Source organism: Triturus cristatus, chromosome 1_2, assembly GCF_964204655.1.
Source record: "Triturus cristatus chromosome 1_2, aTriCri1.1, whole genome shotgun sequence".
NCBI classification, from domain to species: Eukaryota; Metazoa; Chordata; class Amphibia; order Caudata; family Salamandridae; genus Triturus; species Triturus cristatus.
Genome location: NC_140580.1, coordinates 855,403,127 through 855,426,126, shown reverse-complemented (window position 1 = coordinate 855,426,126; position 23,000 = coordinate 855,403,127). Strand labels below are relative to the sequence as shown.

The 23,000-nt window shown below is 44.9% G+C and overlaps 1 protein-coding gene across 14 annotated transcripts in view; it reads left to right on the top strand.

The window, feature by feature from the left end:
• The window catches only part of UBR4 (ubiquitin protein ligase E3 component n-recognin 4), a 1,980,383-nt gene that overhangs the window by 787,591 nt on the left and 1,169,792 nt on the right, over positions 1-23,000 (top strand). For all 14 annotated transcript variants that reach the window (XM_085609056.1, XM_085609055.1, XM_085609054.1 and 11 more), the window contains exon 39: positions 21,985-22,155. In XM_085609056.1, the coding sequence (XP_085465182.1) occupies positions 21,985-22,155 (171 nt within the window). The remainder of the gene's footprint in view (positions 1-21,984; positions 22,156-23,000) is intronic.

Below are 23,000 nucleotides of genomic sequence, written 5' to 3'. Positions count from 1 at the left end.
GCACACTGCTGTAGAGCCTGCACAACGTGAATATACAGGCTTGGACTGAGGCTGGCATCTCAATGGTAGGCGACTTATGGCCCAGAACTACACAGGCATCAGAGTTTACAACAAGGCCCTTCTATTTCTGCAGGCCACTTCATAACGATCAATATCATTAAAAGGAAATTAGGGTTTTGCAGCGTAAATCTTTATGGATTCACTATGCTGTGCATTATTTCACCAAGTGGTTGGGTCCGGAATTGTAGTATTTCTTCACTTTTTTGTTGTTGTTGGTGTACGTCGGCTACTTAGTACCATTTGGTGTTCTTCTGTGACATCGGGCTTCCTCCGGAAGCTCCCACCTTTGGTAGCCATCTTCGGATTCTTTTTTTCCGCCGTTGGGTCTGGATCGTTAGAGAAGCTCCCAAGATTGGAGAGAAGAATCAAAGAAAATAAAGAAGAAACACCGTGAGGAAGTTCTTTCGACTGCCCGGAGCAACAGGAGATCAACGAGGATTCAAAAATCGAGATCTTCGCGACGATCGAAGAATGCGCATGCAGGGGGCTCCCTGGACGCGGTAATGGACAAAACACCATACAAATTTTGCCAGAACTGTCACCACAAATGCGCACAGAAGGATCGGCACCCTGTCTGTAATTTGTGCCTGCCGCTGGATCGTCAGAACGCCGACTGCAACGCCTGCTCAGCCTTCACGCCGAAGACTTTGAGAGTGAAAGAAAGACAGCGACATGCCAATCACAACATGCAGGGCCAAGGACCACCTACTTTGTTGCAAGACCTGGGCCTCTCCAGTGAAGAGGAAGATACTATCACCGAAGGACCAGAGGGTGATCAGGAAAGATATTTTGATCGTGGAGGTCAAAAAGAAGACTTCGAAAGAGGTAAGGGAGTTGTGGTCCCTGAAAAAACCTGAAGATTCTTGAAAACCTGGCTCAAAACTAACAAAGGGAGCCCCGTCGCCGAAACTTTCAACAACCGTGACCGCACCCAAACAAAAACACACCGTAGGATCCTTCGATAAGGACTCCAGAACGGCAAAGGTCCTCAAAAGGGCGAAGATGTCGAAAGACGCTCGTTAAAAGGACGTTTCGTCGTCGAAAAGAGACACAAGCAACCCTCGACGACCGCTTCGGTGTCGACGGCTGAAAAATGAAAGGCAGAGGATCTCGACTCCGAAACACAGAGATAGAAAAGAAGAGGAAAAGGCTTGAAGCCGAAATGCCAAATATACTACAACGAAAGAGAGACTTCGACGAAAGCTTGAAGCAATCCAAGATTCCGCCGAAAACAAAGGATACGGCAGGGGAGACAGTCGTCAAAAATAATTCCACCGACAACCCCTGAGCTGGCAGAAGAATAAGAACAGGAATCATTCTTCTTCGGGGACGAAGTTGATCAAAAGTATGCGGAATCGGCGATCTCGGAGAATCAAGACCTCCAATGACAAGATCTCGACGCCGAATCACCGGAGGAAGCTGTGGAGACACATCCTTCCAAGCCTACACCTCCAGATGATATTGGCATGTATAATCAAGAGGTTAAGAAGGCAGCAGACACATATGGGATGCCTCTGGAGGAGGAAAAACCACAGTCCTGTTTTTTATTAGACACTAATGCCTACGCAATCGAGAAACAAATTTCTCCCAATGCTACCAAGCGTACTAGACCAGGGAAAAGAGGCATTCAAAGAGCCAGCTACATGCAAGGCTGTAACTCCAAGAGCTGAAAAGAAGTACAAACACTCTTCTAAAGACCCCTTGTACATCAGGAAATAGGTGCCAGCTGACTCTATTATTGCATCAATGGCAAGGAAAAGAGCTAATGTCCCACCTACAGTAGGTCCACCTCCAGACAGAGAAAGCCAGAGGATGGACCTGGTAGGAAGAAAAGTTGAGAGGAGTGCATTGAATCAATGGCGCATAGCCAATTAAAATGCACTATTGAACCGACACACCTACCAACATTGGGAGCAAGTAGGAGAGCTGCTGAAACATCTTCCTGAACAATTCCAAAAGCGAGCTACCCACCAGGTAGAGGAAGGGAAGAACATCGCAAATACATGCTTAAAATCTGCCTTAGATGCTGCCGAAATATCTAGCAGACTAATTATGATTGGAATCACTGAAAGGAGAAACGCATGGCTTCGAATTTCTGGATTCAAACCTGAAGTTCAGAGCAACCTCATCAGCTCGCCATTCAATGGAGAGCAATTGTTTGGGAGTGTGGTGGATGAAAAACTCAATCAATTGAAAAAAAGACAATGAAACTGTGAGGTCCATGGGGGCGCTCTAGTTCAGGGGCCTACGAAGAGGAATACCATCAAGGAGACTAGCAGGTAGAGGTACGCAACAACCAACTACCTCTCAGGGTTTCCAGCAAACATACCGAACAGGAAATCAGGGTACACAGCAGGGACAACAGCAAAGCTGGCAGTACCAAGGCAGAGCATCCTTTCGTGGGCGCTTCTGTGGCAGAGGACAACCTCAAAGGGGAGGACAACAAACCTCAACAAAGTGATTTTAAGCACAATGCAGTACACTCAGCAACACTGAGTGTACACACAGACTCACATTTACAGATCTTCCAACCAACCACCCCAGTAGGAGGCAGACTGCAATTTTACCATCAAAAATGGAGGGAAATGACCACAGACAAGTGGATTTTAAACATAATACATAGAGCTATGCAAACCTCCTCCAGACAAAGCACCAAAGAAAAGGAGACATTCCAAAGAAGAACTATCTCACCTAGTCAAACAGGTGCGAGATTTGAAGGAAAAACATGCGATAGAGCACGTACCGCACAGTGAAAAGAACAAAGGAGTATATTCAACGTACTTGTTAATTCTGAGGGTGGATGAAACATTTAGGCCAATATTAGACCTAAGGTTTCCAAACAAATTCATAAAGACTCAAAAATTAAAAATGACTACTCTACAGGAACTGCTACCGCAGTTGCAAACGGGAGATTACATGGCAACATTAGACTTAAAGGCTGCGTACCTGCACATCCCAATGAACAAAAGACACACAAGACTATTAAGATTTGTCGTGGACGACAACAAACTACCAATTCAAAGTTCTTGCTTTCGGCCTAAAATCAGCACCAAGGGTGTTCACAAAGTGCCTGGCAGCAGTAGCAGCACATCTCAGAAGACAGGGAATTCATGTTTACCCCTACTTAGACGACTGGTTAGTAAGGGCAAACTCATACAGCCTATGCAAACAGCTTATACAAGTGGTAGATACACTAGTTCAGCTGCGTTTCTCCATACGCAGGGAAAAATAATCAATGGAACCAAAATACAAGAAGGTGTTTTTGGGCGCAGAAATAAACACTGTGTTAGGGAAAGCATTCCCCAGCGCAAAAAGAATATCAGCCCTATTGAAGGAGACTCATCTGTAACTGAAGGGGCATCATCTGACAGTGAGGACGGTGGGGAAATTACTAGGAATGATGGCATCATGAATTCATCTAGTTCTCAATATTCTTCTGCACATGAGACCATTTCAAGAATGGCTCCAAACACAATGGTCACAAGCTACAGGGAGTTGGGAGGATCTAGTGGTCACAAACAGTGTTCATCAGGAGATGGCATGGTGGAACAAAGCAAACATAGCACAGGGGAGAGTTTTTGACACCTCCAACTCCGACAATGACCATAACAGATGCGTCCCTAGTGGGATGGGGAGCACACATGGACAATCTCAAAGTGAGGGGATTGTGGACACCACAGGATGCGGTAAAACACATCTCTATCTTGGAACTAAAAACTTAGTTCCTAGCCTTAAAAGCCTTTCAGAAGCAGCTATGCGGGAAAAGGGTGTTGGTACAAACGGACAACACTACAACTATGTTTTACATAAACAAACAAGGAGGGACTCACTCTGTCACACTTTCAACACTAGCACAACAGATTTGGAGATGGGCAATTCCAAGGGAAATGGACATCTTAGTGATACACCTGCAAGGGAAGGACAATCTAGAAGCGGATAGGCTGAGCAGACAAACAGCATCCCATGAGTGGGAACTGAACCAAGCAGAAGTGCAAACAATTTTCAAAAAATGGGGAAAACCACAAATAGACCTATTTGCAACACCCAAGAATGCAAAATGCCAAAGCTTCGCATCCAGGCGATCCTGCAAGCAGTCCCTAGGGAATGCACTATGGATAAGAATGGGCAGGGAAATTTGCATACACTTTTCCCCCCAATACCATTGCTGAACAGGGTAATCAGCAAATGCAGAACCAGCAAGATGACTGATTCTTATAGCTCCACAATGGGCCAGACAAACATGGTTCTCAGCACTAATGGAAATCTCAGAAGGAACAATGCACAAACTTCCAAAAAGAAAGCATTTGCTAACAATGCAGAACTGGAAAGTGCTTCATCCGGAACCAGAGAGCCTAGGCCTAGCGGCATGGCTCCTGAGGACTTCGCGCATCTCAAACTACCAGAAAGCACAATTGCGGTTCTAAGAGAAGCTAGGAAACCAACAACAAGAAAATGTTATTCAGAAAAATGGAAGAGGTACACGCAAGGGCGTCTTTCAAAAGAGATTACAAAGGAAAGAACAGTGCTAAAATAACTCACACATTTACTACAAAGTAAATTACGTTTTTCATCACTGAAAGTACATTTAGCTGCAATAGTAGCATATACAAGAGGGGAAACAGGGGTAAGCGTCATCACCTCACATGTAGTCAAAAGGTTCCTAGAGGGTGCAAAGAGGATTGCACCACCAAAAATGGTACCAGCACCGGCCTGGAATCTGAACATAGTTCTAGCACAAATGATGTGAGCACCTTTCGAACCATTACACAAAGCAATGCTACAAATGCTTACAATAAAACGGCATGTTTAGTCACAATAAAATCCTTACGTAGAGTTAATGAGCTGCAGGCACTAACATTACAGGAACTCTACTCCCAGATACATAGTCCCAGAATTGTCATGAGGACAGATCCACAATTCATGCCAAAGGTGGTGTCAAAATTCCACATAAACCAAAGTGTACAAATACCAAGTTTCTATCAAAACCCTAAAGAAAAAGCGGAAAGAGCTTTGCACACACTTGACGCAAGAAGAGCGGTCAAGTATTGCGTGGAAAAGACTAAAGAATGGAGAAAAGCAAAACTGCTATTTGTATCCTTTGCAAAAAGTTTTCTGGGAAGACCAGTAACCAAGAACACAATCGCAAGATGGATAGCACAAGCCATACAACTTTGCCACACACAAGCAGGACAGACTTTACAAGGGGCGCCACAAGTGCATTCAACAAGGAAGAAAGGAGCAACTATTGCCTTTCTCGCGAACACTCCAAACCAGGACATTTGCATGGCAGCAACATGGTCTTCGGTACACACATTCACCAAACATTACTGTGTGGACATTCAATTGAACAAGGAGGCACAAGTAGGACAAAATGTCTTCCAGCATCTATTTAGAAACCAAAGTTAATCTTCCACCCAGCCACTACAAGACTAGCAATCCGCTACAAAGTCTATGCACAGCATAGTGAATCCAGAAAGATTCACGCTGCAAAACGAATAGTTTCTATTCTATTCGTTGTCAGCCCCACCTTGGGTCGGTTCCCACCGCAAAAGCAGCCTGAATTTTTTTTTAGAAATAGTTACCTCTAAATCAGCGACTAGGTTAAACTCAGCACTACAATAAATTATAAATGTTTTCACTAGATCTGAATCCCCTAAATACACAGTGGGGGACAGACCTCACGACTGATACAGTTGACCAACTAATCCTCGCATACCCAAAGCACATATTGAGAAATGCCAGCTTCAAGTATATACAGCATAATAGTATACTATTTGCATATCTAACACTAAATAGATCGCACAGGATGTACTGTATTCTGAGAGACATCTGCCCCAGATGCTTGGCGAGCTAGGCGGACCAACTCAACCTACTCTCTTTATTTTGGGCCTGTGGTGACCTTGTGCTTTTTTTGTGAGGGAGTTGTCAGGTCATCCTAGAAAACTACTAATATTACGTTTGAGTCAAATTTAAAAACTGGTTTATTGGGGTATTGCCTCAATCAAACAAAACAAAAACCTCCTTAGATATATTTAACACCAACATGGGAAATCAAGCTCTCATCCTGTCTTGAGAGGCTGGAAAAGAGATTTAATAAAGTGCACCGAAACAGAAATAAAAATACCTCTTGTTGCTCAGAGCATTATGTAAATATGGTTCCGTGTGATTAGTCGTGATTAGTGAGGTATAGGCGTCCACTATCCTCATGCCACTCTCAACTGCTACTCTTTTCCTTGCCAGAAGAGCCAATACATCAGTTTTAACAGATGCTCTAATTAGCAGATTAAGATTATGCAGATTGTCTAAAGGTTCTGGGCGTAAAGTTGAATACAATTGGGCTTTCACATTAGACAGCCACTTAATATTGTGGACTTTATCCGCAGTCATACAATCAGCATTCACTATTTGATTATTATGCTTCAGGTGTAGAGCAAATCTGCAACCCCAACAGGGTTGGTGCAATCTGTATAGAATTCATTAAAGTTGTAGTCCCAATTCCCTGTGGCACACAGAGGCTGTACCCACCTTTGAAGTCTAACCAATCTGCGTAGAAAAATATTTTTGGCAATCTGCAACTGTGTAGAATCACAGTCCTAGATACCTGCACCATATGTGGCAACTGAGATGCATCTATCCTTATAGATTTTAGTTTTTCCCTCCAAAGGGGATGGGCCAAGTTTAGCAGCAAACTTAAATATTGGGCCATAGTATGTTCAAATTGTAAATTCCTCACTCTTGGCAAGTATTTCCAGGTGCTTTTATTATCAAAAGAGATCCCCAAATACTTAAAAGATGGAGCACACTGCAGTTTGGTGCCACTAATACAGAGCAGACTCAGTTTATATAACGGTTGGTCACAGACCACAGTTATGGATTTTGATTTGTTGGTAGACAGCCCCAATCCATCCATAAACCCTACAAATCTAGAACAACATACTGCAGAAACAAGTATTACAAAGGTAACACTACCTGTTTTTATTTAAGCATAAGATAGGGTAATCAATAAAGATGTATGCAACAAAGTATTGTGCCTCTACTGTGTGATTTTAGATTTAAAAACCTGAAGACTATTTTAATATGGAAAACATGAGTGTTTGTTTTGCCAAAATACTTGCAGGTCTGCATTTAAATTTATATAATTTTTCTCACGTTATGTCAGAAATTATCAAAATCTTTATTAAAAGGCTAGAATATAATGGATCTGTTATTCAATAGCATTAGAAGCATAACCATTTTAATTGAGGACAAGATAACTTAAGTTATCCATATCATGAGGGTTTATTGATAGTTATAAGCCTATATAGTGAGTCATTAGAGTAAATGTTAGTTTAATATTAAAAGATAAAATATGTAAGACTCCTAGAAGCCTATGTTATGGGTGTTTGCTCTGTCAGACATTACACTAGATGCAACTGAACCTATAATGGTAAAATTATGATGATGAAATGAATAAATCACTAGGTGCCATTTAGTTGCTTATGGGGTTAGCCTGATCATTGGTAATGTCATTATGGGTATTGTCATTCGCAGGTTACCATACTTTTTATCTACTTGTATATAAGACTGTATGTCTATGTAGTGTAAAACATTGTCAATATATATATATAGCAATATGGTTCAGTTTCTTGTTGGACAAATCTAGTCTGTTAAGGTAACATGTAGAGCATAACTGTATTGAGTCATGTCCAAGCTTGATTGTAGTAAACAAGGTTAATCAAGAAAAGTAAGGACTGTGGTATGTGAGAATGGGTGAGGGGGGGCTTAGTGGGAAGATGCGGTTCTGTTCAAGTAAAGTGACTATAAATTGAATGAAATTGAGAAAGCAGTTGCCTGCACTACACCAGTAGTGGCCACTAAGATGTGCAATCTTCGTCACACATTAGTATGAATTTGTTTAATCTTATACAGTAAAATATTTCATAAAAATATCTAATTGTGCTACTTACTTTCAAAGGAACTGTTGATAGTCATGATCTGTAATATGTTCCATTTCAAATGCTTTAGGTCATATCCAGTATTCTTTTATACCCAAGCAATCTGAGCTCCCTCCTTTTGGATCCTATTGCTTGTATAGCTGTACATGAAAGAGGATTCTCAGATCCCCATCCTGATTTTGACAGTCAGGAAAGTCTGTAAATAGTGGTTAGCATTAATCTTTATTCTGATTAGGTCTAATATGGTCTGCCATGCTTTCCCGTAATGGATGTATACGCTACCATTATAGATTGTATGTGCACATTTAATCATATTCGCCACTTGGTCCAGTAGTACAGGAGATAAAGCTTTTAATAGTGTGTACATTTTTAATGCTGTATTGAGTTATCACATTTATTCTGATAGAGATTTATAACCTTAGATTCCTCACCTTAAAATATTCCCCAGATGCCAGACCAGATTCTGAAAAACTTTGAAGCAGTACCCTTATGTGCCAGAAGGTGGCACCTGTGGCTTGGCACTGATGGCATCCATGCCGGATATGACACACGCGGACCTATGTAGGTGCCGCCCATGCAGGCTGACATAAGTTTCTTTCTTTTTGTGCATACAGACATGGATCCGTAGTTCCTCTGTTCTCTGAGACTTATTTTGTCCTCTAAGTCTTCTCAAATTGTAACCAGTATGCAGGGACATGTCTCCCCAACATGTTAACAGGGTTTAAGCCTTATAAGGAATGTCACAGGGAAATGTCTGTCACTGAATCGGTCTGTGGTGCTTGGGGTCATCTCACGACTCTGCAACCTGCAGTGAGTGCACCTGGATTCATCCTAAAGCTATCTGGAAGTGGGAGGCAAGGTTTTATGTCTTCTGACAGCACAAGGCCTCTTGTTAGTCGAAGTCACAGGGATGGAGCTGTTCTCGATCTTGCGACCAGTCCCCAGGGGACTCATTGTCTAGATCCTTTTCTTAAGGTAAGTTGCACAAGAAGATGTTGTTCAAATGGAGTTCTTCCCTGCCGTTTCTAATTCCCTGACCAGGCGCCTTCAGGGCACACTACCATAATTGTTAGGTTAGCCGGTCCCTGATTACGCTCTGCTCCAGCCTGTGGCTACTCTAGCTCAGAATCAAGAGTTCCAGGGGTCTATTATGTGCCTGTTTGTGCAGTCTACTCCCTCAGTAGCGTCTTCATAGCCCTCTAGGGTTGAGAGGGCCAATGGCAATTCTCTGGTACCAAAGTCCCAACCGTGGTCCTGTCTGACAGAGGAGGTGCGGCCACATTAACTTTATCCTAGACCGAGCTCAGCTCCACTTGTTCCTATCACTGATCCTTCTGATACGGATGCTGCTCCCCTTCCTCAGAGCAGCAAACAGTTTATTCATTACATGTTTGGTACAGATTCATATAATGGCACTTATGATGCCAGGAATGACATTGCTCTGGCATTTCATGATGACAGTTGGTATGATTAACTTCAAGAGCTGAGCAGTTTAGACACCTCTTCTTGCTCGGTCTTGCTTTCTCCTTCATGCCCATCTACTGCTTATATGATATCATTTTCTATGGTGGTCCACTGACATTCTCAACCTCCACTTCCTACACAAGAGGTCAAAACAAATTTCTTGACTAAGATCTTGCAACTATGGCAAACCTCTGACAAACCTTTTCTGCCTTTTAATTAGGCTTTCTGGGTACTTGGGCTAAACTTTGCATCAACTGCCAACCATCATCTGCTAAATTGCCTACCGTTACTGTCCTGCATCGGGGGGATCCTAACATTATTAACCAACATCCTTCCCCGGTGCAGGCTTCGGCAAGCACATTTAATCTCAATGCTTCTGCCCTACCGGATAGGGAATCCAGATGCCTTGACCGTTTTGGGCATAGGGTTTTCTCATCCATCAGTCTTGCCCTGCTCTCTGTGAATATTGCCTGTTTGTTGAGCAGATTCTGCCACATGCTGTGTGACTAGGTGGCCCAAGTCCTACCTATGGTGTATGAGGAAGTTGTGCTATTATTTCCCAAGCCATGCTGGACGATAGGGCAAAGTTTTCTATTCACTGTGGCCTTAATACCATGGACTCCTGTGGCCGAGCTATTGTGACCAGTGTCACCATCCGACTGCATACTTGGATACACTCAATTGGCTTTGCAGGGACTGTCTAATCTGCAGATATGGACATGTCCTTCAGCGTCCCCCTTTGGGGGATTAGGTGAATTTTGTGCTGGAGTGCTTCAAGGCCAGCAGAGGTATAGCTTACTTCCTCTTATTATTCACTGCTCCTTGTCCACCGCCTGTGCAGAGTTTCCCTTAATGAAATTTAGACCCCTGCCAAATTCACACTATCAGAAGCTCCCAGTCCAACAGTCTTTATTCCTTTAGCAGTAGAGCGTGTAGGAGAGTAGGGTCTGCTTTCTATGTTCACCCCCACTTTTTGCTTTTGCTTTACTGGTTTTCGACTTAGATGTGGCTGTGGGCCTGCTAACCAGACCCACAGCCCTGCTGTTCTCTCTCTAAATTGATACTATGTACTTTAGGTGCATAACCCATTTGGATAGGATCACCTTATTGGCCCCTGTACAGTGTACCTTAGGTACCCAGGGCATAGGTGTATCCTAGGCCTACCAGGGGCTGCAGCATGTATTGTGCCACCCCTGGCCTGGCCTTCCATTATGACACAACTGGCTGGTCACTCAGCTGGGGCAAGGTTGTGTAATCACTCCTTGCTTAGGTGTAGTATTCCTATACCTAACTTGCATATAGACACATGTGTACCCATCAGCCACTCCTATGGCAGGCCTTAACAATCCTGGAGGCAGAGAGTAACATGTGAGATGGTGCTCTAGCATGAGCTGAGCCTGTCTGCAGCTTTCGGAACCATGTCCTTATAGCTGTTCTATGATATAGCCTACCATATACTCTTAAAGTGCCTTATAATCTATATAAACGGTTATGGTAACTATGGTTTGGCTTTATCAAAACATGTCGTGTAAGGTGTCTAACACTTTGGAATAATACCCCCATCCCATTTCTGGGGATGAGGATATTATCCCTCCCTTCTAGAGGGAGAAGACATGTTGTAACCTACTTACCCGGTTAAAGTTAACCAGAGCCCCAGCATCACAAAATGGATGCTGCTGCCACAGACACGAGTCTGACCTCCTGCTGCTGGGAGTGATCCCGGAAAGGGAGGCTTGGACAATAGGTTTCCTGCCTTGGGAGGTGCGAGCACCACCCCAGACAGGCCTTAGTGTATTGGGGCAGGGAGGGATGAAAAGAATGAGACATGCCTGGGGCACACAAGGTGTCCCGTGCATAGTCCAGTTCAAACCGGTGCTGGGGCACTCCAGCCCCAGTCCTGGCGCGAAACTGGACAAAGGGAAGGGGGTGTAACCACCCCCCCTCCCAGGTCCCACCCATAAGGCGTGACCTAGCAGGTAACCCAGCCCCCCAGATTAGTATAAGAGTGGTAGCTGGGCCCCAGGAGATTAGATTATCCTGAACCTGCAACTTGAACAGAAACTCTGGACCTTCGACATTCGACGAAAGAAGAAGACTGAAGAATCTCCCTTGTGGCCAAGGAGTGGCTACCCTGTGCAAACAGGCACCATCAAGAGACTACCCTTTGCTTTGCTGAAGTTCTACGAGGGACCGACTGCAGAGCCCGACCAGAGCCTTGGCTTCCAGACTTCTCCGACCCTGATCCACATCCACAGCCGAGCTGAGATCCGTGGAGGCGACGAGAGACGTGGGACCGGCTACCTAGGAAAAGTGGCTAGTATCTTCAAGCGCAGCTTCTGAGGCACCCTCGAAGTTGTGCACCGGGGATTGAGAAGCCCCAACCCCAAGCACCATCTGCACCGAAGATCAGCCCCCCACACTCCACGAGTCCTGCGTGGGGCCCTTCTGCATTTTCCTGCTTGCCGCGTATGTCCGGTTGCTTGCCCGCTGGCTAGTAGCCTTGGTGACGACGCATCCTGAAATCTTCACCGCTGGTTTGGCTCCTCCAGACTGGCTCCTGCTTCTTTGAAAAAGAGAAGCACCCCAGACCTTCCTGGTCTGCACCAGAAGCAAGTCCTCCGTTCTTCGTGGGTTCCGCTTGCCAAGGCTTGGTGAGTCCTAGTCCAACTTCGACGCCGCCGACAGCAAGAGCCTTCGTGGGACAGCTCGCCTCCTGGTCCTGGTCGTCCTCGACGTTCCCTGGTCCTCGTGGCTGCAGCGACAAGCTTCACCTTCACCTGCAATCTTCACGACATCGCCTGGTTCCTTCCTGGTTCCACGTGGTCACTGGCTAGTGACCTTGACTCTGTCCCTTCTGCTTGCAGGTCTCCTTTCTTCTTAATCCCAACCTTGGGATCCACCGGACACTCTTCACTGACTGCCTGTCAGCAACTTTCCTTCAGGCATCCATAGAAGTCCACGACGAAACCCGACGCAAGTTCACACCTATGCACCCGCAGCCTGTGGGCTAGGTAACTAGGGTACTTCGGTGCTCACAAGGGTAGTGACTATCCTAGGGTCTAGTCTCCGAGTCTCGACTCTCTAGCTGCTTTAGAAGTGTCCTTAAACTGTTAATTGCTAACAACTACTATTTCTATCGATTTTTACGCATTACGCGTGAGTATTTCCACTCTGCACCTGAATCCCGTGGGCCTCCCACTTCCTAACTGTTGCTAGTGTAGTGTAGCCCCAGCGATTCCCTAGGCCTAGGCCTATCCTATTTCCGTGACAGTGGTCCTTATACCACTTACTTAGTATATGGTTTGCGTGGCCCCTAGGGCCTAACTGTATTACTTACCTGTGTGACTTAATGTATGCTTAAATAAGACTGTGTTGTACTTACCTCTAATCTCATAAAGAGTGCTGAGGGTTTGACTAGAATAAATACACTTTATTTTATATATATATCTGTTGTGGTGTCCTTTCATTTGGTATTCAAGGGATTATATATGGTATCACAGCTGGCTTTACATGCCATTCAGAGTTTAGCCTAAGACTGCTCTTGTCCATGCTACCACTAGGATAGCTGGTCTATAAGGTTGACTTTACAACCATTCACCATAAGGGTATTTGGACTGATATAAGGTGTACACTAGAACTAGTGACATCATACATCAGGCCAACTTCTCACATTGGTGAGCAGCGGTTGGGATCTGAGCTTGCTGTTGTAATACCATTGTAATCTTGGGATACTAAAATGAAAGATCACACAGATATTGTTTAGGTACATATAACATAGATTATAATACTTAAGTCCTACTGGACTTAGTGGTTGTAGGTTGAAGGGAGTAACACACCCTGACTACAACTACTAGAGAGGTTTAGTAGATACAACTAGTGTAGGTAGGTGCACACACCACACCCTCACTAGAATCATGTCCCTGAATGGAGATCACACTGATACTCCCTCAGGAGAGGAGAATCCTAGACAGATTCTCTCTAGATATGATGCATTCACTTTCCAGGAGATGAGACAACTGTGTACCTCCAGGAGATTAAAACAGGGTTCCAACCCTACCCTTAGACAGCTAGTGGAGCTTCTGGAGGCCTATGATGCTGAAAGAGCTGCCAAGTATGGTGCCATAGCTGTAGATAAGGGTCTACCCACCACAGAGGAGTCCGATGGGGCTTCAGAGGAAGAGGTAGACAGCCAGGGCCAAGTAGGAAGACTTAGCCAGGCTAACCTAAGCTTACATGGGAGTTTGCATGGGGTCCCCCCCATACAGACCCCCAAGTGGGCTTACACAGAGAAGCAGGAGGGACAGATCCCCTTCAAGGGAATTCCACCACTCCCATATCTCTAGCATCTCTAGTGCTTCCTCTCACAGGGGAATGACTTCCCCTGAGAGAAAGGAGCATGAAGCCAGAATGAGGGAAGCTAATCTAAGGATTCAGAGGGAAGAACTTGCCCTTGCCAAGGAGAAGCTTGCTCTGGCTAGAGAACAGAAGTTAAGTGAGTCAGAACCCACTGGTGGCAGCAATATCCCTAAGGATAGAGACAGGCACTATGATAATAGAAACCTGAGCAAGATTGTCCCTCCCTACAAGTGTGGGGATGACATCCACAAATGGATAACTGCTTTGGAGAGAGCTTGCAAAGTACAGCAGGTACCCCAAAGTCCGTGGGCAGCTATCTTGTGGCTCTCCTTCTCTGAGAAAGGTAGAGACAAGCTCCTCACAGTTAGTGATGAGGATGCAGATAATTACACTGTCCTGAAGAGTGCTCTAATTGATGGGTTTGGCCTAACCACTGAACAATACAGGTTGTTGTTCAGGGATACCCAGAAGACACAGACTCAGGACTGGACTGACTTTGTAGATTGTGCCACTAAGGCTCTGGAAGGCTGGCTAGTGGGAAGTAAGGTTAAGGACTATACAGGATTGTATAATTTGATCATGAGAGAGCAAATCCTTAACAACTGTCAAAACCAGCTACTGCATCAACACCTGATTGATTCTGATCTGACTTCTCCCCAAGAATTGGGAAAGAAGGCAGATAGATGGGTCACGACTAGAGTTAAGCAGAAAAACCAGAACCAGGGCGGTGATCAGAAAAAGGCAGACCAGAAGGGTAATGATCAGAAACAAAAAGACCAGAAGTCTTCACCAGGCCCCCAAAAGGCTCAGGGGGAGGGTGGTCCCAAAAAGGATAAAAAGAAAGATGGCCAAAAGAAACCATGGTGCAACTATTGTAAGTCCAACTCACATTGGTTTAGTGAGTGCACCAAAAAGGATAAGCCCCCAGCCACCATTGCCCCTAAGGCAACTGTACCCCCTAGTCCAGCTGTAAGTGGTGGTTCCCAGCAAAAGGGTGTAGTAGGGTTAACCCTGGGAACTGAGGAGGATTCTGGCCTAGTCAGAATACCTACTCAGGCTGTTCTGATCTGTGATGGGGACTTAGCTTTGTCCTCTACTGTAGGCCCCAGTAACCTGGGCAAGTACAGACAGACTCCTTTTATCAACCAAAGAATTGCTCAGGCCTACAGGGACACTGGGGCTAGTGTCACAATGGTGACACCTGCCTTTGTGGACCCTGGACAGATCATACTAGGTGAGAATTACCTAGTGACCAACGCTAGCAATGCCACTACCTCCCATAGTGTGGCTATTGTTAACTTCTCCTGGGGAGGGGTAACTGGCCTCAAGAAAGTTGTTGTTAGTTCAGACCTTCCTGTAGAGTGTTTACTGGGCAATGATCTTGAAACTTCAGTTTGGTCTGAAGTGGAGTATAGGACCCATGCAGAAATGCTGGGGATAGATGCACATGTCCTTGCTGTGACCAGGTCACAGGCCAAAAAGTGCACCACTGAACAAGTGCTGGATCCTGAAACTATGGACCAGTCACAACCCAAGAGAAAGAGCAGTAGGGTTAAGGCTGTGCCTTCCCCCCTGCCTCAGGTAGTGGATCACCCCTTCCAGGAGGATGATTCTGAGAGCCCTGAAGGAACTGTCCTAGAAGAACTTGAACCTGATCAGGTTGAGTTTCTTGGGACAGGGGGACCTTCAAGGGCATATCTGAGGCAGGCTCAATTAGACTGCCCCTCTCTGGAACCCCTCAGACAGCTGGCTGCTGCTGAGGCTGCAGGGAATGCTCAAGGTACCCATAGAGTGTATTGGGATGAAGGGCTACTGTACTCAGAGGCTACCCCTTATGCCTCTTTGATGTGTCCTTCGATTCACACAGCTGCCTTGTTGGTGGCAGAATCCACCACTTCTTGCTAGTTGGGCTGGCCATCATCTCAGATGAGTGGGTGTTGCAGATCGTACACTGGGGTTATGCTATTCCATTCCTTGAAACCAGACGCCCTTGCCACCGTCCCCAGTATGTCTAATGGAGGACCACCTGTACCTTTTATAGCAGGAAGTGCAGGCCATTGAGAGAGTACTAACTCCTGAAGTAGGTTGTGGTTGTTATTCCTGCTACTTCTTGGTGCTGAAAAAGGACAGAGGGATGCACCCTATTCTAGCTCTTCTACCTCTCTGGTTTTCTGACAAAGGACAAATTGAAGATGCTCACCTTGCCTAAGGCCATGTCTGCCCTCTATGCCGGAGACTGAATGGTAGTGTTGAACCTGCAGGATACTTATTTTCATATCCCCGTCCTTTGTGGCCGGCACGTATTACTTCTGATCAGGGTGAGTCAGAAGCATTTCTAGTGTACTGTGCTCCCATTCTGGCTTAGCAGCTACTCTTGGGTGTTCACAAATGTGATGGTGGTGGAAAGCTCATCTTCGGCGGTCGAAGGTGCCAGTCTTTCTCCACGTCGACGACTGGCTCCTGAAGGCAGGCTCACCTCAGGCAGTCGTCACCCTCCTCCAGAATACACAAACCTCTTCACATTGTTAGGCTCACTATAAATGTGCCAAAGTCACAGTTGACTCCATTTCAGATGCTCCCTTTAATCTGAGCCATTCTGGACACTGTGCGGTTTTGAGGCTATCCTCTGGAGCAGAGAGTCCAGGACATTCGGGCTATCATCCTGATCTTTCAGTCTCTGTCCTGGTGGACACTGAGGCTGCTGGTTCTGATGGCCTACTGATCAGTCATCCCCAATGACATTTGTGAGCTTTGCAGTGAGATCTGAAGTCAAAGTGGCAGTATCATCAAGGTAACCTCCCTTCACCTGTTCTTATTTCGAGGAGACTGCACAGAACTTGCAATGATGGCTACAGGACTGCAATTTTGTCAGTGGCAGGCTGTTCTCCATACCCCACCTAGAGCGAACAGTGCTTACCGATGTATCGTTTGTGGGCTTTGATGTCCATCTGGGAGAGGTGGATATCAGGGGCCACTGTTCCCTGGTAGAGGCACCATTGGAGCTACCTGTTGGAGTTACGAGCCATATCACATCAACCTGTTGGAGGTATTAGCTGCCTGTTTGACTTTGAAAGCCTTCCTGCCTGGCATTTGAGAGAGGCTGATTTAGATTTTCACCTACAACACCACTGCCATGTAGTAGTGCTACAGGTAGGGCGTGGTGGGGTCATGGACCCTATGCCAGGATGCCCTGCACCTCTGGAAATGGCTGCAGCACTAAAGCATTTTCCCGGTGGTACAGCACCTGGTGGGATCTTTGAACACCAGGTCTGACAAACCCAGCTGTAGACACCTAGTGGATCAGGATGGAGGTGCCACAGGGTATCTTCCGCGATTGGGTAAAAATTTACCTTGATCTGTTTGCCACTGCTGAGAATCCACAATGTCAGTGCATTGGAATTTCTGAAGCTGATCTCGCTTAGAGCCGCATTCTGCTTTCAGTGGAGCTTTGGATTTATGTACGTCATGCTGATACCACTTCTGCCCGAGTTCTGAAGATCAAGGAAGACAGGTCCCAAATCATCCTGCTGGCTCTTGACTGGGCTGATCAAGGAAAGGGAGTGCCATTTAAGATTCAGCTCTTTGGTTTGTAGGCACATCAACCTTGCAGCTATGATTTGTTGTAGGCATCTCCTTCTGATTGCGTGCTGTAGATATTGCTGTGGTGTAAGATGTGACGGGTGGACAGTATCATAGGAGGCGGCCACTGCAGCGAATGCCAGCGAGCTCTTGGATTTTATTTTTGCCAGATTGACAACAGTATTGATTTGTTAAGATGAGGTGCTTGATACCAACACCATTATTTTCAGTGAAGCCATTATGTAGCTGGGTAACTCCTAAAGACCATTGCCCATTACATATAGTTGGGATGGCTTCCTGAACGCTTGCAATGTTTCGGCTATGGAACTAGACATTAGAGGGGCATATCTGCTCATGCAGATATGTCCTCACAGATAATGTAATGCACCCTGCCTTAGGGCTCCAAGGTCTGCTGTAGGGGTGACTTGCATATAGTATATGCAGTGTGTATGGGCAAGGAGTGTGCCATGTTGTGTTTTCAAAATAGTTTGCACCATTTGATGCAGCCTGCTATGGCAGTCTCCATGCAATTTGTGTGTGGGTCCTTTAGGGTGGCATAATACTTGCTGCAGCCCTTAGGTACCTTCATCTGATAGACATCTAGCTGCAGATTCCTAACCTTTGAATTTCTCAGGCGTCGGACTGGATCCGGAAACTTTTACGTGAGCAGTAACCCTGCACGCCGTTGGATGGTTCCGTTCGGTTCCGCGTGACATCACAGTCACCTTTATAGGCACCACCCAGGTGTGCAGACGTCAGTTCTTTTCTTTCCATGCCAATTAGCACTGATCGGGAGAAGAGCTTCACCTCTGTCTGTTTTTGACAGACTTTTGTTTTTTAGGTTGTGTCAAAGATTTTTTCCTTGTGTGTCGAGGATGACCTGTAGAAAGGTAGGGTTTAAACAGTGTGGCGCCTGTCTCCGCATCCTGTCGGTTACCGCCCCACCCCTTGTGTGCTTATAGTGTCTCGAGCACGACCTCAACTCTGAGACCTGCTTGGACTGCTGGTCATTGGCACCAAAGGCTTTGAGGAAGCAGTGCATAAATCTGCTTGCGGTCCAGCACTCAATGCCATCTAGCCGACTTCTAGGAGGTCTCGGCTTCTCCTCGTCCATTGATGATTGACGGGACGAGTGGGGAACATCGACATTCCAGGCACGGGTCTTTGGAGCCGTTACCATGTCAGACTCTGCACCTCCCTCTGTTTCCGGGAGCCAAACTGACCCTTGCTCAAATAAGAGTTTTAAGAGGCTTGCGCCATGTTTTTCAGCAAGCCGACCTCCGGGCCCCATGGGGTCAGATGAGGCCCCATCAGAGTCTGTGCCGACTGCTCCAGCTCATTCTCCGGTGGGGTCTCCTGGATCTGAACGTGGATCCGGATCGGTGCCTCTCTGTAGGAAACTGGCTCTGTATATACTATACCAAAGTGAGGTATATGCACGGCGTCCAGTGGAACCCCAAAGGTAGGCAGAGGCAAAGTTAGATAGAACCTTACTCTCTGTTTGTGGTAGTGTGGTCGAGCAGTAAGGCTTTATCAGAGAGTGTTAAGCATATGCTGTACACACTCAGTCAGGAAATGAATTCACACACTCAAAGACTGAACTTCAGACCAATTGTTTTTGTATTAAAATATTCTTTTAGTTATTTTATTTCCTAGAACCAAGCAAGCCTTGCACAGGTAAGTGATAAATACTTTGCAGTAAATATACAGGTATAACACAGTTTACATTGCAATTTTAAATGTACTTTAATTTGATTGCAGTAGTGTTACTGATAATGCAATGCTTTTCAGTACATATACTTTGCATAGGAGTTTTAGCAGAATATCATGTGTGTTACTTTTTAGATTACTTTTCTTAAACAGTGCAGTATACCTGGATACTGCACTGGGACATTTCCTGTAAACAGATAATTAAAAGCGTTTTGGTTATTTAGTTAGTTTTAAAGGATTTCTTAGATTTTCCAACTCCACACTTAGAAACTTTTCATAGAAAAACAGTTGTTATCCTGTGTCCGAAGCCGACTCCGACATGGAAGAAGAGGAGCAAGTTATACCGGGTGAACGTACCATGAGTACTGAAGCCCCCTTGCCCCAACAACCAAAACCTAAAAAGGCTCAGGTACTTCCTCTGCCAGCGGGCCAAGGTCAGCACCGAGAAAATGATTTGAGCCTCCGCCGGCAGGCCCGGTGCCGAAACACAAAGAAAAGCCTTCCGGCTCAGGATAGATTCCACCCCCTAGCGGCAGCGATCCAAAATCCACGGTGTCGAAACCCAAGCATGTCCTTCCTTCATCTTTGTCCAAGCCTAAATCTTCGGTGCCAAAGAGTTCGGAGCCGAAACCTTCGACGCCGAAATCTAAGAGACTCCAACAAAAGAGTTTTTGTCTGATGTTCCACCTCCAGATCTGAAACAAAAAGAACTGGTTATCAACCCAGATACTGGACACATTCATGCCAAATTACCTGAAAAAATTAAAATTGCCACATCAGGATGAGCATCATATACCTCTAAAGAAAAGGAATATGAGTACAAACCCATCACCACCTTATATTTTGACTCCTTCACCTACTAATCCTCACCTACTCATTACCCCCACTTATTCCCCACCACCACGGTCACCTGACCCACAGGATGACGGGGATGTAGATAACAGGCCACAAGATGTTGACCCATTGGAGGATTATAATACTGATTCCCATACAGACACTGACCCTGCTTTGTATCCATCTAGGCCATCACCTCCTGATGACAATATAGGTTATATTGAGCTTCTTAATAGGGCTGCTCACTATCATGGGGTTGAATTACATAACGAGACTTTTGAGTAGGACTTCTTACTTGTGACCTTAAGCTCCACTCAAAAAACAACACACACTTTTCCAATGCATAAGGGAATGCTTAAGCATTCAGATGAGGTTTTCAAAGACCCTGTCAGGGCAAGAATAATCACGCCCAGGATTGAGAAAAAATATAAACCAGCACCTACTGACCTGTTTACATTAAGGGTCAGCTGCCCTTACTCTTTAGTGGCCTCTAATGCTTGTAAAAGAGCAAATTCACAAACAGGTTATGCCCCCCACCGACAAAGAGTCCAAGTTAATTGATGCCTCTGGTAAAAGGGTTGCTTCTGAAGCAGCTAATCACTGGTGCATTGCCAATGTTCATGCTTTGCTAGCCAGATATGATAGAGCTCATTATGATGAGTTGGAAAAACCTATTCAATATCTGCCTGATGAGCATGAATCTAAGGCAAACGATCTCATACAAGAAGGAAAACTCATTACCAATACCTCCATCAAATGTGCATTAGATGCAGCAGACACAGCAGCATGTGCAGTAAACACAAACTACGCAGACATGCATGGTTTAAGAATATCAAACCTGAGGTACAGGCCTCCATTCGTAATCAACCTTTAGACAAGGAACACCTATTTGGTACAGCAATTGACACCTCAGTGGAGAAAATGAAAAAGGACACGGAAGTCGCAAAGTCCATGGGAGCTTTACAATTACCTGCTTATAGAGGTTTCTTTTGCTGCTACTTTTACAGGGGTGGTTCCAAGACTGTTACCACAGAAAATCCCTCCTCCTCTTACAAGAGTAACAACCAATCGCACTCATCAAGTGGATATTTTAGAGGAGGTTTTAGAGGAAACAATGGTAAGGGAAGAGGCAGATGTAACTCCACATGCACTTCCCCCCGCTAATAACAAACAGTGACTTCCTGCCACTACCCTCCGATCATTCCATTCCTGTCTGGGGACATGTCTTTCAATTTCTCCCAGTCTGGAACACCATCACTTCAGACAAATGGGTTCTACAAATTATCCAATATGGTTACTGCCTGGAACTTACAGACACTCCCCCCAAACATTCTTCCAAGATCACATGCAATGTCACAGGAACATCTCTCCTTTCTAAAAGAAGAGGTTCAATGCGTCCACCCGCCTCCCCGGGTACCTATACCTGTTGCAGTTACATCTTACTTAGATATATACATACATACATACATGGACATCTCTTATTACTCTTGCTTCATTATCACCCTCTGTGACAAACAGTCTAAACAATGGAGTCGATGCCCATGCGCACAATCACCGAAAGGAGGAGTCACCTACCTTGTGACTGGAAAAGACTTATTCGAACAAAAACAAAGTGCAAACCTCCGGATCCAACACTAGATGGCAGGTTATGCACAGCATGTAACTCTACAGCTCTACATGCCAAGAACAGATGCATACTGAGATTACTGTGATAACTGAAGAGCTTTTAAAGTTTCGAACTCTTTTCAGTGTTATAGGCCCTCACTGGTACCTTTTATAGTAAAGTCATAGATTAGTAATTGCATGAAAAGAAACATAAGTTATATTGTTACAGGAAAGTAACCTATTTTTACTCATTGTTTTTAATAAAGGTAAATAGAAGTGTTCTGAAATGTAATCTTTTTTTACCATTATGTAATTGACCATGCTCTTAGATTTGTGCCTTAAGTTTAATGATGTTTTAATATATTGTGCCAGTAACTTTTGATTTACTTTTTTCTTATGTACATCATGGTCTGACTTATGTGTTTTTTACTATTTTTTTCAGCCAACTTTTTCTTTTGCTCCCCTTCTTCTTGACATGTTGAATTTCCTTATGGATGCCATCCAGCAAAATTTTCAGCAGGCCTCTGCTGTTGGTAGCAGTAGCCGTGCTCAGCATGCCCTCAATGAACTGCACACCTTAGATAAATCTGTGGAGATGACGGAGCAGTTGATGGTATGGCCTGGATGTGTACATTCAAATGATGTTTGAGCCTGGTTGTTGGGTAAATCTCATGATAGTTTGGTAGCAATGGTACATCTACCAAATTACCTAACTGTGTAAGTACAACAGACGTGTGAGCTGTTTGGGACCATACAACTGACAGTAGGACCTTGTTGCAGGGAGTACTGCTTATGGTTGGGCATGTTTGTCGTGGAAAAGCTTAGATAGTGGTTGTTTTTGGGGTCTGCTTATTGGTAAGGGCTAAGCTGATTGTGGGGTCTCTGATTGGAAGTGAGGGATACTGCTCATGTTACTGTTGATAATATTGTATTTTGTTCTCAACAACCCTTTCTCCAGGCTCTTTGTACCCTTTTTATTCAACTAAATCTGTTTGATCAAAATCATCATTTTTCTTTACCGTGCATACCGTTCCTTTACGTAGGCCTTTCAACTTAAATAGGTCTAGGTAATTATTTTACTGAACTGCAATTTTAAGTATTTTGCACATGTTTAGCATCACAATCTTGACTTGCCTGAGTGGTCCTAACTTTCCTATCGGGCCCTGTTGGCAAGGACCAAGAGCAAACAAGGGCTATTAGCGGCAAGCGTTGTGGTTCAGGGTGTTTGACAGTTGTGTCCTGGGGTTCTTCTTACTATGGCTGTGCAAACTGGGATAAGTATGACTGGCTGCAATCTGGTACTCTGGTAGCAAGGTTGATTTTTCAAAGGCTTCTCAAGAATGTATTTCGTAGGGTAAGGGCTCTTTATTCAACAGTAAACCGGCAGACACAATAACCTAATGACCATCCCAGGGCTTGTCTTTAATGAAAATGAAAAGTGCTCTAATATTACTGCAG